At 50.8% G+C, this 14,704-nt stretch overlaps 5 protein-coding genes across 5 annotated transcripts; 3 read left to right on the forward strand and 2 right to left on the reverse strand.

Moving 5' to 3' along the window:
• Positions 1 to 1,530: 1,530 nt before the first annotated feature.
• On the forward strand, positions 1,531 to 2,897 carry BP5553_05991 (Uncharacterized protein; the record flags this gene model as incomplete). The annotated part of the gene is made up of 4 exons (XM_032014614.1): positions 1,531 to 1,736; positions 1,785 to 1,932; positions 1,993 to 2,424; positions 2,472 to 2,897. The coding sequence occupies 4 exons, from the start codon at positions 1,531 to 1,533 to the stop codon at positions 2,895 to 2,897; spliced, it is 1,212 nt and encodes a 403-aa protein (XP_031869295.1).
• Positions 2,898 to 3,784: 887 nt separating this feature from the next.
• On the reverse strand, positions 3,785 to 5,000 carry BP5553_05992 (Uncharacterized protein; the record flags this gene model as incomplete). Its single annotated transcript, XM_032014615.1, has 6 exons — positions 3,785 to 3,821; positions 3,889 to 4,145; positions 4,216 to 4,382; positions 4,438 to 4,816; positions 4,878 to 4,896; positions 4,960 to 5,000. The coding sequence occupies 6 exons, from the start codon at positions 4,998 to 5,000 to the stop codon at positions 3,785 to 3,787; spliced, it is 900 nt and encodes a 299-aa protein (XP_031869296.1).
• Positions 5,001 to 5,701: 701 nt separating this feature from the next.
• Positions 5,702 to 6,674, forward strand: BP5553_05993 (Gamma-glutamylcyclotransferase; the record flags this gene model as incomplete). The annotated part of the gene is made up of 5 exons (XM_032014616.1): positions 5,702 to 5,757; positions 5,815 to 5,846; positions 5,899 to 5,959; positions 6,059 to 6,243; positions 6,301 to 6,674. 5 exons carry the CDS (start codon positions 5,702 to 5,704, stop codon positions 6,672 to 6,674), a joined length of 708 nt encoding a protein of 235 aa, XP_031869297.1.
• A 370-nt stretch (positions 6,675 to 7,044) lies between these two features.
• Positions 7,045 to 7,776, reverse strand: BP5553_05994 (uncharacterized protein; the record flags this gene model as incomplete). Its single annotated transcript, XM_032014617.1, has 5 exons — positions 7,045 to 7,109; positions 7,159 to 7,385; positions 7,440 to 7,546; positions 7,606 to 7,678; positions 7,757 to 7,776. The coding sequence occupies 5 exons, from the start codon at positions 7,774 to 7,776 to the stop codon at positions 7,045 to 7,047; spliced, it is 492 nt and encodes a 163-aa protein (XP_031869298.1).
• Positions 7,777 to 11,713: 3,937 nt separating this feature from the next.
• On the forward strand, positions 11,714 to 14,682 carry BP5553_05995 (uncharacterized protein; the record flags this gene model as incomplete). Its single annotated transcript, XM_032014618.1, has 4 exons — positions 11,714 to 12,011; positions 12,067 to 12,533; positions 12,584 to 12,653; positions 12,707 to 14,682. The coding sequence occupies 4 exons, from the start codon at positions 11,714 to 11,716 to the stop codon at positions 14,680 to 14,682; spliced, it is 2,811 nt and encodes a 936-aa protein (XP_031869299.1).
• Between the last annotated feature and the right edge of the window lie 22 nt (positions 14,683 to 14,704).

A 14,704-nucleotide genomic window follows, 5' to 3' on the forward strand; every position in this document is an offset into this window, starting at 1 on the left:
TCACTACCAAGATTCCGCGCAGGCCCACCACCGACAAGCAGCTGGCACTATCTGGTCGGTCGACAGCAATAAGTACCTAACAACATGAATCCCCCAAAGCACCCGAAAGGCTTGGAATTTCTTTTTGTTCCTGGTACTGGGTACCTGTGTGTGTCAACGGAGAGCGGATGAGCGGGAGCGTCATGTGACGTAGCTTCAGCAGTATTTTCCAGGTCAAGGCCTTCGTGTGAATAGCCACGAGTCGGATGCTTTGCCTGCAGTTGGCTGGCTGGCTCCTTTTGGCTGAGAGCCAGAGTCTGAATCGGAGAGTGGGGATAATCGGCAGTCTCGTCCGAAGGCTATTCACGTTCCGGAGCAAACCAAGCTTCTGTTCTGAGCAAGGCGACGGATCTCCCACAGTAGGAAGCTCATTCAGGTTATTGCAACCGTGGGCTCGGAGCGAAGCTTTGCACGGCGACAATTGGTCCAGGTTCAGGTCTTCGGCGGTGGTCATTGGGCGCAGTTGGGCACTGGTCTGATCAAGGCCGTCTCAATGCATGTGGGGGGATCTCCAAGAACGTAATGTTTTGGTGCTTGAGTTGAGCAGCCAGCAGTGGTGTTGGTGATGTGATCCCCGCCGCAGCAGTGCCCTTCTGTGGTCGCACACGGTGCGCTCTTCAAGAGGCTGTGGTTGTGGCATTGTGTGGTGTTGTATGGTGTTTTGTCCTCGAGTCGAGTACCTCCAGTGGACGCTGGACGCTGGACAGCTCTCGCGCTCTCACCACTGAAGTCACCACTGAACACTGCACTACTCGAGCACTGCACTGCACTACTGAGCGCTGAACGCTGAACGCAGCTTGAAGCTCCTCCTGGGTGAAGCTTAGCGAGCTCCCCTCTTTGCCCCTCACGCTGCTGCTCCCCCCGCTGGCTGCCCCCCAACCTGAACCTGAACCTGAACCTGAACCTGAACCTGAACTTGAACCTGATCTCCCCCAAAACACTCCCCCATCTCCCCTACCATCCAGTAACTCGGCCACAGACCACACATTCGTCAAACACCAAGTGTGTGAACCCACAACAGCCAGAGGGAACAACAGCTTTGCACCGAAGCTGCCACGCCCTGCGACCGACAACTATCCAAGCTACCTTCTGATCGGGTTGGTCCTCTGTAGAGCTTCACAACCCTCTCGCCCGCCCGCCGTTTATCATGCGAGTCTCTGCGATCGCTCCCGCTATCGCCGTCAATTGAGAGTCGCTCGAGCTTCCGTGCGTGCAATCGCCCTCGCGATTACGATTACGATTCCCACCCCAACTCCCCGGGTATGGTGGGGTCGACTCTGATGATGCCGCCTCGATCTTCGTTGACATCGTCCTTCTCCGTCTCGGACGCAAGCAATGAGGTTGTTTGTCCCTTGCGGAATCAGGATGGCTCCAGCTGTCGCAAGCGTTGCCTCGGCGTGAGTGTTTCTGCTCTGCTCTGCTGCGTCTGCTTTGCCCCCATTGAAATTGAAGTTCATGCTTTGCTGTTTTATCCCGTGCACTCATGGTAACATGGAATTTGCATGCGCAGGAAAAGCGATACAGGTCTATGCAAGAGCATATCCGAAGAGCTCATCCAGAGCAGTATATCTCAAAGCTGCCCGCGACGGAGGAGAGCTTCCAGCTTATGATCAATACCCCGCCACACAAACCGCCTCCATCGACAAACTCCAATCCAGAGCTCCACGGTCGAGATTCCTTCCGCTTCGCAAAGCTTGGTACCACTACTAACACTCTATAGCATATAATAATAACGACCGAAACAGTCATTATGGCGACGATTCCTCCCGCAACACTCCTACCAGGAATCTGGACGATCTCCAGTCTGGTCTGATGCTGCCAGCCGCTAGCGCGGCTGCAGCCCTCGCACAATTACACAATCATAAATTAGAGAGGGATTGGGATTCAGAAGGGGTTCGTACTTTCGATGGCGGAGAGCATCGATTTTCGAGGCATTTATTAACCATTTGACAGGACTGGATGTCGGATTCCGAGGCCCACAAACATGCTATGCGATCTTCCATAGAGCTGCCGCCAATATATGGGAATAACATCGAGCCTACGAGTGAACCTAACTCTCATCTAAACATGCACCGGCGGAGAGAGCTTTTACCTTCCATTTTATCGGCGTCACCTCCTGGTCGATCATCCACTCTACCCCCCATCCAAAGATCCACACCAAACCGCCCACGAAAACAGTCAGTATCCAAACGTGCTAGAGAACCGCAACACAAGCGACAGAAATCCCGAGGCGAAAACGCCCATTTGAGACGTATGAGCTATGATAGAAAGGCATACTCGGCCGAGCCTTCTAGCGGACTATCCGCCACTTATGGGAAACGATGGGAAGATCTGATCGATGCCGCCACATCAGCTACCGAAGATGTTGACGAGGACAGAACACCCGTAAGCTGCTATACATCATATTTCTTACACTCATACTTACCTTCTAGGTCCCCCCATCTCCTATTTCAGTCAATAGGAATTCCTTGCCACCGTTCTCCGCCTCCCACTTTCAAGGATATCAGGCTTCGCCCCTCCAGCAAGCTCTTACTCCACCATCAAATCTCCCAGAAGCTCCAGAGCCATTTCCATCCGTCGAAAGCGCGGAGAGCGGAGATATTTTCAATATAGAGTCTCGTGGTCTTGGTCTCTCCGACTCGTCACCCGGCTATTCATCCCAGAGTATACAGATTTACTGTGCGGCATGCCAAGGAGTCTCGCTACTTAGAGAATCATATGCATGTACAGAATGCATATGTGGCATTTGCCAGGCCTGTGTCGATGTCCTAATCGCGGAGCAGGGCGCCCGCAGGAAGTGTCCCAGGTGCGCTACAATAGGAGGACGTTTCAAACCGTTCCAATTGGACATAAGATAATCCGAGATGGAGTTAAGAGTATTCTTCGAAATGGAGTGGTTTTGTTCTTATTTAATATAGAGGCGTTTTGGGGAGACTGGGTGGATATCGGTGTTCGTCATGTTTTGAATTTTGGTACTGGGTGGGTCGGGTTGGACATATGGGGGCATTGGATAGGGAACATTGAATGTTGGAGACGCCCTCGGTGGCCATTTAGTCGAACGAAAAGACACCTTTTTAGATAAAAAATTTACCATGATCTTTATTATTCCAGTCTGATATTGGTGAATGCCCTATATGATGTCAAAGATATGCGCTATTGAGGGAGCTTGACCAACCTTTCGAATTCCCATTTAAAGCTACCAAACCACTGCAAACTACATGCTTGCTTCCTATTATATCCCCTGCCTTGGTTTACTCTAACACTCGCCATGTTAGGACCTACAAAGGTGAACATATCTTTTAGCATATACGACTACGCCAACGAGTTGCTCAATGATTCTCTTAATTTACTTGAACCAAGACATAGCAAGACATATTTCTGTCGTCGCTGGTTTGGCTACGCAATGTCTTCTACAATTCACGCAATTATTACACTTCTTGAGTTATGAATATTTTAAGCAGGCGTTCTACAGGACTCTAGGGGTTCAATCGCCCGACTTCAACCTACCCTATCTGAGCCCCTAAACTCGATGACTAGAGAGGTCCTAAAACCATGTTCCAAGTTGGGAGAATTCAAAGTCATATGAGTGTTGAAAGCCGAAGATCAAGCAAAATCAATAGCCAGGATGGGAAGAAATATGGGTATCATCTTTATCTATGAATTCCAGTAGATCTGCGTAACGAGAAGCAACTTTTAAGAATGCAACGGGCAACGTAACTCCGAAGTTAACATTTCCTCCACACCCCTATTTCTGCCGAATGATTTCCGTCAAAAAGTCCTCACTGTTACACATTAGCGGACGCTCGGTAGTAAAGCAAGCGGCTAGGTAGGAGCAAATCGAAAACTTACAAGGACAGAGTTATGTAGCCATCTCGATCATCATCATATTTCTTAAACACGTCAGTCATGCGCTTCAGGCTGATGCAGCTCTGAACGAATAGATCGAAGCCAATCGCCCCGTCGCTCCGCTTATCATATGTCCTGAATAACGTCTCGACGAACTGCGGGCTGAGTCGATATCCGAATGCTACTAGTGCATTGGTGTATTCGTCGACGCTGATGTTTCCGCTTCTATCAGTGTCGAATCGGTCGAATAGCGAGCGCCACTAAAATGATCATTAGCAATCGAACCTCTCTCTCTCTCTCTTGAATTATATTTCTGGGAGAGAATCATACCGCTGCTAGGAATCCCCACAATCCACAGAATTCTTCGAAGCCTATGCTACCAGAGCGATCGGTATCGAACATGCGGATCATCATCTTGACCGTGTAGGGATCGAAGGATGTCCAGTCCCCGTTTACAAGGGCGGACCGCAGTTCATGTTCGGTGAGTTGTCCGGTGCCTAGAGAATATGTCAGAGGCATATAAATGCGGGAGGGGCTATAAGAGTTTCGTACCATCTTTATCGACGGCCTTGAATAGAGGCCATAGTGCGGGATCAGCGCCGTTTGGTGGAGCAGGAGATGGAGGGGGTCTGGACATGGGAGGGGTTCTTGAATGCGGTGGAGGGCGCGATCCGTGGCCCCCTCCAAGAGGAGGAGAGGCATATCCACGACCGGGGCCGGGCGGAGATGTGCCATAACCGTAGTTTGCAGGCGGCTGCATTTGGGGAGATAGCCTAGGTCCGCTTGATTGATATTGCTGCTGTTGATGTTGCTGTTGTTGTCTGGGATCGGGTCGGGGAATAGCAGGCGTGGGCTTGTTGTAGTATTGCTGCTGGTGCTGTGCTTGCTGCGGTTGTTGTTGCTGCTGCGGTGGAGGTTTGTTGCCTCCCTTCTGCAAAACAACGTCAGTCCGGTTTATATATCAAGGCAAGTATCATAGAGTGAATCAGTACCCTCTCTGGTTCTGCGAATCTGTGAATAGCCAAGTCAGCCTCATCGCGGGGAACACGTCAATCTCGGGGACGGTTTGCTTACGCAGGTAGGGAGTCCGGGTTAACCGTTCGATTATACGCCATGACGAACGATTTTCTATCAAGCTTTTGAATGTAAAGGTGGAGGAAACAAAATAACGACTATGGTATGGGAATGTGTAGGAAGTAAGTGGGGTTGTTGAATGCTTCATAAAGGTGCGCACAGCCTTGGCTCCAGCATGCGGCTGGGTACGAGTACTGTACCTGCGCCACGGAACACGGACCATGGCAGGGCAGACAGCTAAGGAAATGCATAAGGATGGATATGAGGCTTATGTCCGTTACTGTTACCAGTTGTTCAAGCTCTAGGAATTTAAATCAGTTCTTTTGTAAAGAACTGTGTCTTTAAATAAGGTACATTGGTACTATGGTTTATTAGGTAGCTCACCCAGTGTTATCCGGATCCGATGCTCAACCCAGTTTACTCCGTGGCTCCGGAGCAGGGAAAATCCCGAGAATTAGTCAGGCACTTAGCCAGGTCCGCTGGCGGTCCTTGCCAGCTTACATCGTGACAACACTTAATCTTCTACTCGTTCCTACACACATTTTTGAGTCTCTAACACCATCACGACACCTTGGAATCTCTCAGACCGCTGTGTACCTATGACACCTGCTGCCGATAACTGAGAGCATATCTCCGAATTAAAACATTTGAAGGACGTTGACCCCAATCCATAAAGCAACCGTATTGCTATTTGGAACCATTGTTGTTCGGTTGTGGTTCCGAGCCCGCCAGTATCCGAATAATGTCGGCCGATGGCTTAACAGCCGAAAAGGAAGAATTTTGGCTTTTTGGCTATGGGTATGTTAGGTATCTACCTATTGAGGAACCAGTACGGACACTGATACCGTTTCGTAGAAGCCTGATATGGAAGCCTCCACCACATTTTGGTGGGTATTTTAAGTTTCTCCCTGGACATCTTGATCTGAAACTTGCAAACAGACCAGCGAGTTCCTGGATATGTCACCGGTTACGTGCGACGATTCTGGCAGGTTGGTAGATAGTTCCCCTATTGGAGTTGGTATGATAGCTTATAGTTGACTAGGCTAGGTAAGCAGGAGAATGGTATCCATAAGTGCCACTTGTGCTGATATCCGCAAAGCCAAGATCATCGTGGAACCCCTGAAGCTCCAGGAAGGGTTGTGACGTTGATTGAGCGATCCTTTTGGGAGACGCTAGACGATCACCATCCTTCCGGGTCTGACAGAGTCTGGGGTACAGCGTATCGCATTCAACCAGACAAAGTCGCCGAAGTCCGGGATTACCTTGACATTAGAGAAATTAATGGTGACCGTCGATATTTTATAGAAGTTTTAGCGTTTTTACATTTGCTGATTATTATAGGTTATACTGTCCACTACACGGATTTCCATCCTGCTGATGGATCACCTGTCATCAAGACACTAGTATATATCGGCACGCCTGATAATGAACAGTTTATGGGCCCTCAAGATCCGCAAAAACTCGCGGAGCACATCTATACCAGCGTTGGCCCGAGTGGGCCAAACAAGGATTATCTTTTATGTTTAGAGGCAGCTTTGGATGGCTTGAGCCCGGAGAGCGGAGATGGGCATATTACAGATCTGGCCAGCAGACTTAGAGGGATTGAGAAGCGGCTTGAGCCAGTTCCAAGTCCAGATCAAGAGGCTATAGAACGCGAGCTTGAGAAACGGGAGAGCATAGACGGATTAGAGGAGACCGAGAAGCGGGGATTATGAGAAACCATTTCATTTTGCCATAATGCGTCATTATCTCCCAACCACTAGACTATACCTGCAGAAAATGCAGGCTTTTATGAGAGACCTTGATCAAAGCGATCTTGGTCGAAAAAAGGATATCTGAGAGACCATGTGTGACGACTGTTAGAACGTGACCGAACAACAGGTATTATCCCCCCAACTCCGAGCAAGCAAGGTCAAACCGCATTCAAGAGACCACGAGGCTGACCCTTAAGTACCACCCCAAAGGATGATAGTCCAAGGTCTACACACAATGAACCTTCGCTGCAACACCCAAGCTAACTTTTCTTGCCATCAATTCGTACGAATGCGCGAGGTCGGAGAGAAGATTAGGTCTAGCAAGCATCGTTTACCAGCGGCCGCCTCCTTGTTGCTGGTCGGCATACCCACCCTGGCCACCTTGATATCCTTTATCTGCTGGTCAGCATTTAACGAAACTCGGGTCTGGAGTCAAAGAACTTACCGCCCTGGCCGCCTCCATAGCCGCCCTGGCCTCCACCATAGCCGCCCTGGCCACCTCCGTAGCCTCCCTCACGGCCACCACCTCCATAGCCTCCCTGGCCACCTCCATAGCCGCCACCACGGTTGTATCCACCACCGCCTCCGCCGCCACCACGGCTGAAGCCGCCGCCGCCGCCTCCTGCGCCGCGCTCGCTTGCCTTATCGACACGGATAGTGCGACCATCGAACCTTGATAGGATAAGCATTACTCTCCCTGGCATGACGGTAGAGGTCTGGACTCACTCGATGTTGTTCATGGCAGTGATGGCAGCCTCGGCATCAGCCTCTTGGCCGTAACGAACGAATCCAAAGCCACGGCTACGTCCAGTGTCACGGTCCTTGACAACGACCTATATGCGCATATTAGTATGGTGGTTCAGGTGGTAATTGGTGATTGAGGGGAACTCACAGCCTCCTCTACGGCTCCGAACTCCTCAAACTTCTGACGGAGAGCATTCTCATCAGTGTGCCATGCGAGGCCGCTATAAGTGGGTTGTGGTCAGCACTATGCTTGGCAGAAAGAGTGAACATATCGCTGGCGCGAGGAGAGGAGGACTTACCCAATGAAGAGCTTAGACATGTTGGATGATGTTTCTCGAAAACCTGGCTTAAAGTCTCAATTTCCGCGCGGATTCACACACACAAAAGACCGCGCCATCGCGTTTGGTGGTAGTGACGAAAACGGACAGAATGCGGATCACACAAAGAAAGATACATCGAGGCAGAACAGGACTCCGCGGAGCGCGGACAAGGAATGGAGATATGAAGGTTATGTTATGAGTATGAGATCGAGGAGGACAGGTCAGCGCAGGCAAGCAGGAGATCAGACGAACTTCTTGAAGAGGTGAAGAGAGAGGGAGCGAGGGACGCTGGTCGAAGGGTTGGTATTAGTTTCTGAAGTGTTGTTGAATCGTGAGACTCAAAGATGGATCGGTCGGACGACTGAAAGGACAGTACGAACGTGATAGTATTGAAGTTGTTGTGTTGTTGGGGGGGGAGAGGAACTATCGCAAAAGAGGATTTGCGAGGTGAGGTGATGTGGGGTTGGTTGTTATGTAGGAGGGAGGGAGAAGGAGAAAGGGAAAAGGTGCAGTAGCGGGGAATATGAAGACTCTGCCCTGCCTTTCGCCTTTCGCCTGCGCGGCGCTCGCGTCCCTGCTCCCTGCCCCTCCTTCGCTTAGGCCGAGTTGCGCGCTAGCACGAAGCATAGTTGCTGCAGTGGGCCTTGATGCCTCTCTCTCTGCGTGCATTCTGCTGCTTTTACGGCGGGTTTATGGTTGCAAGTAGGTATTCTTCTATCTCATGCTCATGCCCACACTCTACTATTACTACTGTACGAGGTTGATCATTAGTTATTTGATATGATAATACTGCTTGCTACCTGCTGCTTGATACAGTGCCCCTCCACGCTATCTCCTTTGCAATATCCATCCTAGTTGGCACACACCAGCCACTCACCACCGAGTCCTCCAAAGGACGGGGAATGCGGGTGCAATGCAAGGTTATTCCTCCAATCCAGCCGCCCCCTTTTCTCTTTCTCTTTCAAGAGAGTGTCCTCCCCCTTCTCCTTCTCGAGGGCCACGCCGACTCCGTTCACAGGCATGCGGCAGCAGGCCGGATGAAAGCAACTCTGATCGTCCTACGTCCCTTCTGGGCCAGTGGGCGCATCTGCCCCTTGGCATCAAAGGGCATATCGGCGGTGGTGGTGTATACGAGCCACGGCACGGCGGATGGAGATATGGGGATAACGGGAGATGGGGGATCTGGTGTGTACAACAGATGTGTACATGTACCTCGCCCAGCAACAGAGCGAGCGCCGTTTGTGACTCTCGGCATCCAGGGCCCGCCCTGCCCAGTGCCCTTCTCTCTCCACCATCTCCCTATCGCTCTGCCTGCTATAGGGCATTGGAGTATCCATCCTCCAGCTATCGCCCGTAGCCATGGCTGGCAGGCAGTGGCAATGGCAGGGGAGCTTCTCGCTATGTGTGTGCTCTGTATGTGTGTGCTTGCTCGCTGGTGGCCGGTCTGGCATCACGCCTAAATATGCGTATGCGGGCGGACGACGGACAGAAACAGAAACAGCACTACACCAATGCAACGGCGTCAGGGTCTAAGACTCTAAGGATCTAGCTCGTGCTCCATGGTAGGGTTCGACCGTTTCAGTGTCTGGGCTGCTCCTCCGCAAGATCGCAAAGATCGCAATCCAGTCGGATTTCTATTACCCGTAAAGGCAGTCGAGGCTACGCTACGTATAGCAAGCAGGTGAGGTGTATAATAATAGGCCACAACGCATGTATAGTACTAAGTGGAGCCTTTAGCCTTCCAACGCAACATCATGATGGGAAACGGTTGAATTTAGGTCTTCCGTGGTCTTTGCAGTGCGAGTACGAAGGTTGAGACTTTCTCCCGAAGGGGAGTTAGCGGCGTCATGTGACCGCCATTGGTACGAGCAACGTCCCTTTTACGTTACAGATCGAGCACGATTATTGCGCGTCCGAAACCTACGAGACGAATGGCCAATAATGCCCAGCACCTGGATGGATGTCTAGATTTCCTTGAAAGAGTCTGTCTGTGCCGCCTCGAGGGTTAATGCAGTTGCTGCAGTTAATGCGGTTGATGCAGAGGAATGGCTTATTTGGTCGAGATGTGCCGGGACAAAGCACAGAACGAGTTACTACCTCTGTACAGTACGTACTTCATACATGTACTGTAGCTGGGGACAGAGAGCGTTTCGATTTGTTTCGTTTGGCTGCCCCTCCGTCGCCCATCTCCGTGCGCTCTCCACCGCCCAGCGCCCAACGCTCATTATTCCCATATGATATGATATGATGTTTATTCCCCATCCACCCTCCACCCTCCACCCTCCACCATCCCCACCCACGAAACCTCCGAGTCTTGCGTGATCTCTGCTATCGATAAGAGATCGAACCCTTGCTCGGGTGGGCGCCCGCCAGCCCCGGCCCCCGAGGCCCCCGACCTCACTATGTACCTCCGTACGGAGGATTGACGGGTGCTCCTCTGCTCCTGTGGCCAGAGGGCCAGAGCACGTCTTTCGATCGTCATGGTTCCTCCGAGCGCTCCCCATCGCTCGTACATACTGTACCGTATCCAACGGGAGCAAAGCACTGTTTCGCCACCCGGCATCGATCGGCCCCATCCCACTCACTTCCTCTCGAGCTACCGAGCCTCCTGTATGGGGGGGTTGGGGACTCTAAGATAAGAGGACCGCCGCCGTCGGCCTCCCTTGCAGAACTCCAGAGTCAAATTGGTCCTTGCGTAGCCCTTACCGCCACCAGCTCTGCCGATACTCTGTTCGGGAATACATACTTGTATGCTCTGGTCGAGTCTCACGAAACAATAATGGCTGGCTGGCACTGTGCCAGCATCCAATCCGGGAAAGGGTCCCTCCCGTCTGTTTTGTGTCTCTTTTCACATGGCCTGATCCACTCCGCCCGTCTTGTGCCCAGTCGACTCAAGAGAGTACGGTGCTCAGCACTGAAGCTAGGTCTACTTCTAAACCCAGGGTATCCAATGAACCTGCCTCGTGTACTTTTAGCAGCGTGCCGCCGCTTTTGGTGCATAGCAAGCTTCCTACAGAGGTATAGACTCACGCAGAGTTTGGTGCCCGTAGTTAGGCCTATGCGGTGCAGTACAGAGCAAGAAACCTTATTCCCAGCAACCAGCCCTCCTTGGACTGAAGAAACTGGCCGCTTATCAATCTCATTGTCATATATCAATTTTTGCTTTTGTAGAAGTTGCCAGATCTCCCATTGGAATATGACTATTGGACGCCCACGCCAGCCGCAAAGAGAGTAGGAACTGCTTACTGCAGAACTAGATGCATGACGTGGATTCCCCGGGACTCGTAGGGCTGTGGACGCTCACACCGCTTTTTGGCCCCTCGCCCAATCCTCGCCCGCTTAGGGTTTTTTCCTTTGCGAATAATCTGGTCTCTTGAGCAGAATCTACCTCTAGGACTCGGGTTGACGCACCACCCACGTTCCCCATGGCTACCAGGGACACCTGCGATGCGCTTGCATTTCTCAGATGCAGGAACAGCTAAAGGGCCTGGAACTATAAGTATAAAATTGCCACGCTGTGGTGGAAGGTGGCGAAATCTGGAGCCGTGCTGTGCGGTTGAAGATTAAGCAAAGGCTGGCTACCTCATTCTATCAAATATATATTCCAGCTGGGTTTGAGAAGTTATCAAATACTACGTACGGAGTTTCTATTCCTTCTTTCGGACGCGAGATTCAAGTTGTAGAAACGGACATATTTACCACGGTCGTCCTTTCCAAGCTATCGCTTCACTCTCGCTCTTTCCAATTTCGTAGTCGCAACCGCATATGCTGTAAAGTTGCATGTATAGGCCTGAATTTACCTATTTGTCCGAGCATTCAAGATCGTATTGTGGTGCCTTCGTTGATTCGCAATGCTTTCTGGTGAAGACCGAATTTCCATTTCTCATTGACAATTTCTGGCCCACGGGTTCTATATTCTGCGTTTGCGTAGCGGCCATGGACAAGCAACATCATCATGAGCGTCGCCGACATTCGCACAGAGCTAGAGAGAGTGAAACGCCTAGCCGAGTCAACCGCCATCAGATACTTCCTGATGATTCAGTATCCAACCTGATCCGAAGAGACAAGCAGAGCATCCCAGCGGACATCAGCATACAAGAGCAACGACACAATGGTAGTTCCATCCGACTCGGGAGGACTGGTAATGACGATTATGTTCAGAGATGGTTAGCAGAAGCGAAGGGTGACATTACTGTGGACAATGAAGTGGTACGATGGACCCAGAAAAAGTATCGTAAGTCTCAGCTACTTCGCTGATATTACTGGTTATCTTAACAATTTCTCAACAGAGCATGAAAAAGTCGAAGTTGAAACGGGACATCGCCATGACCGGAAGAAATTGAGGAGGAAACATAATTCATCCTCTGACAGCTCTCTGCTAGAGGCACCTGCTCGACCAAGGTCACACATGATGAATCATGAAGGGATCAACAAAACCAGGATGGGAGAACAAGAGGATCCCTTGCCACACACACATAAAAGGCGCAGAGTTGTTTCAATACCGTCAAGGGCTGGAAGTGCCACTGACGACTCGCGCCCACGGAAAGAGACCTTCGAAAAGAGACCCCGACACAAGATACGCGAGGAACGATATGAGCCAAACCCCCATAGTCGAAAATATGACGAGACGGATAAAAAAAACCGCACGACGACAAAGCGGCCGAAGAAAAGTGGTCAGAAAAAAGCTGCCAAAGGATCTGGCGAGGATTTAATGCATAATTTTACCTCGAAAAGCATCGGAGGAGAGCGGCTGACCGTGAGTGGCCCTGAATAGCCATATACAGAGCCTACCGTAACCATCTTTAGCTTCGCCCATCTTACGGTGTTGGTTTGTTCAATAACGGGCGGGCCTCCTATCCCGCAAAACGCAAAGGGCGTAAGTATCAGATTGTATGAATCTGTGGTCTCGCACTGATTTAAGTGAAATAGTGTCCGATCTCGCCTTCTCGGAGATGGAATTTCTCCAGCATTCTAACCGCCGTTCGCCCTCGGCCACTATCAAGCTCAGGAGGACTGAAAATCAGGAATATCAGGATAGGCGGCCGCAAAGGGAGCAAGAGATATCCGCTTTCTTCCCGAAATCTAGAAAGCCCCTATATGAGATAAATTGCAACGCTGGAACCGGGCAATCACCAACATACAAGGTACCTAGGGAGTTTGTGTCGCAGGGTCGGGACAAGAAGTCGTTGAGCGATCTGGAAAACCGGGCTCGTCTTGACAGAGACGGCACTTCAATTCCAAGGAGAATGCCTTTTATTGAAAGGAATTTAGGTTCCTCGAGTAAACTGTCTGGCGAGGCAACGACTTACGTGACCTGGTCTGAGTCTCAATTTCCCCCTGTGGCTGCTAATACACCATCACGACACTTACGAAATACCAATCACGGCCCTAACAGTTCAACACCGGACTCAATTCGTAATTGCTTGGAGAGCACTGGGATCTTTCGGAATACAGGTATCGAGCGACGTGGCAGTACCAGTGCGGTAAACGACAGATTTATCTTAAATCAAAGCAGACAACGACCAGGACAAGACCACATCTACCAAAATAGCCCTCTGGACGAGCATGATTTTACCACTATCTCGAGCAACCGGCACGCAGGATCTTCCCCCTACCGAAGATGCCGTGCCTCAATCACTCAGCTGCCCGATAACATCACAGATACAGGGCATCATATTGAGAATGCCCGGGAAGAAATGCCTGGGGCAACACTGAATAACCGAGACAAGATTGGTTCTATAGAGGTCGGAACAAACAGCATAGTCAATGATCTCAAATCTCAGGGGGGGGAGCAGCAAAGACTCAGTCCTCGTCCCGAAGACGGGTGCTCTCATGAAGCAATTCCGAGAAGCGTGATGCCGGAAAAGTCACCAAGTACAACCATTACTAGAGAGCAGCTCGCGAAGCACGCACGAATCAAGCACCTGTCTACTGCACTGCCAGTCACTGGCCTGGCCGGCGTTGGATGTAATATGACGGAGAGTAACGGGAATTTTATCGGTACACAACCACATATGCAACTCCCAGCAACAATCTCGAGGGGCCAACAAGTGGATATGCGGGATATAGTACAAGGGCCCGATTTGGAGGCATCATTTGAACCGACAGTTACAAACACAGAGGCAATTCTCAACTCCGTTGGGGATGCTAAGTCTGCAAGCCACTCAATTCCCCCAAGCGCTCAGCGGTCCGTACCTGATGAGTTTAATCTCCAGAGTCCTTCAGCTAGGGAGGGGATGCATTCTCAAAGTGGCATTTCATTGCCTTCCTGGGCCAACTATGTGAACAATCCAAGGTTTCAAGCCCCAAATTCCGATCATCCGCCGCAAAATTCTAACCCCGAGAGGACTAATAGTTCGGCTCCTCAGGGACTTCCGCTACGAGGAGGCTGGAGGTATAACTTTGGTGTAGCTACACGGTTATCTCCCTTGGGTCGAGTGGATCCAGTTTTTGTCCGTCAAGCACAACAAGATTATGACGCCCCAGGGGAGTTCATTCAGTTAGAAAGCTCCCAGATGGGCGACACACTCACCCCTTTCAAGTCTATGACTACCTCTTTAGCAAACAGCCCGGCGCCTGATAGCATGAGGTGTGACGAGAATGGTGTAATACTCCAAGGCGATGCCTACGACCACCAAATGTATGACACCAACGGCGGGCTAGTCGAGCCAACGTACACCGACATGCCCAACTTAGGGGGGAATTTTCACCAGTATTGCGATAACCATCTAGATGAAGTGGTCGATCCTAATACTCATGATGGCTATTGTGAGTATTACATGCCGACGCACGCTAGCGATAATCAAGCAGACATACCAATCGAGGTCACAATGGAAAATTACCATCACGGTGATGAAGGCAGCTATTCCATCCAAAGATTCTGGACACCTCACCGCCAGTATTGAAGAATGCTGTCTACCATAACGC

This window comes from Venustampulla echinocandica (assembly GCF_003357145.1).
Source record: "Venustampulla echinocandica strain BP 5553 chromosome Unknown scaffold_3, whole genome shotgun sequence".
Taxonomy (NCBI): Eukaryota; Fungi; Ascomycota; class Leotiomycetes; order Helotiales; family Pleuroascaceae; genus Venustampulla; species Venustampulla echinocandica.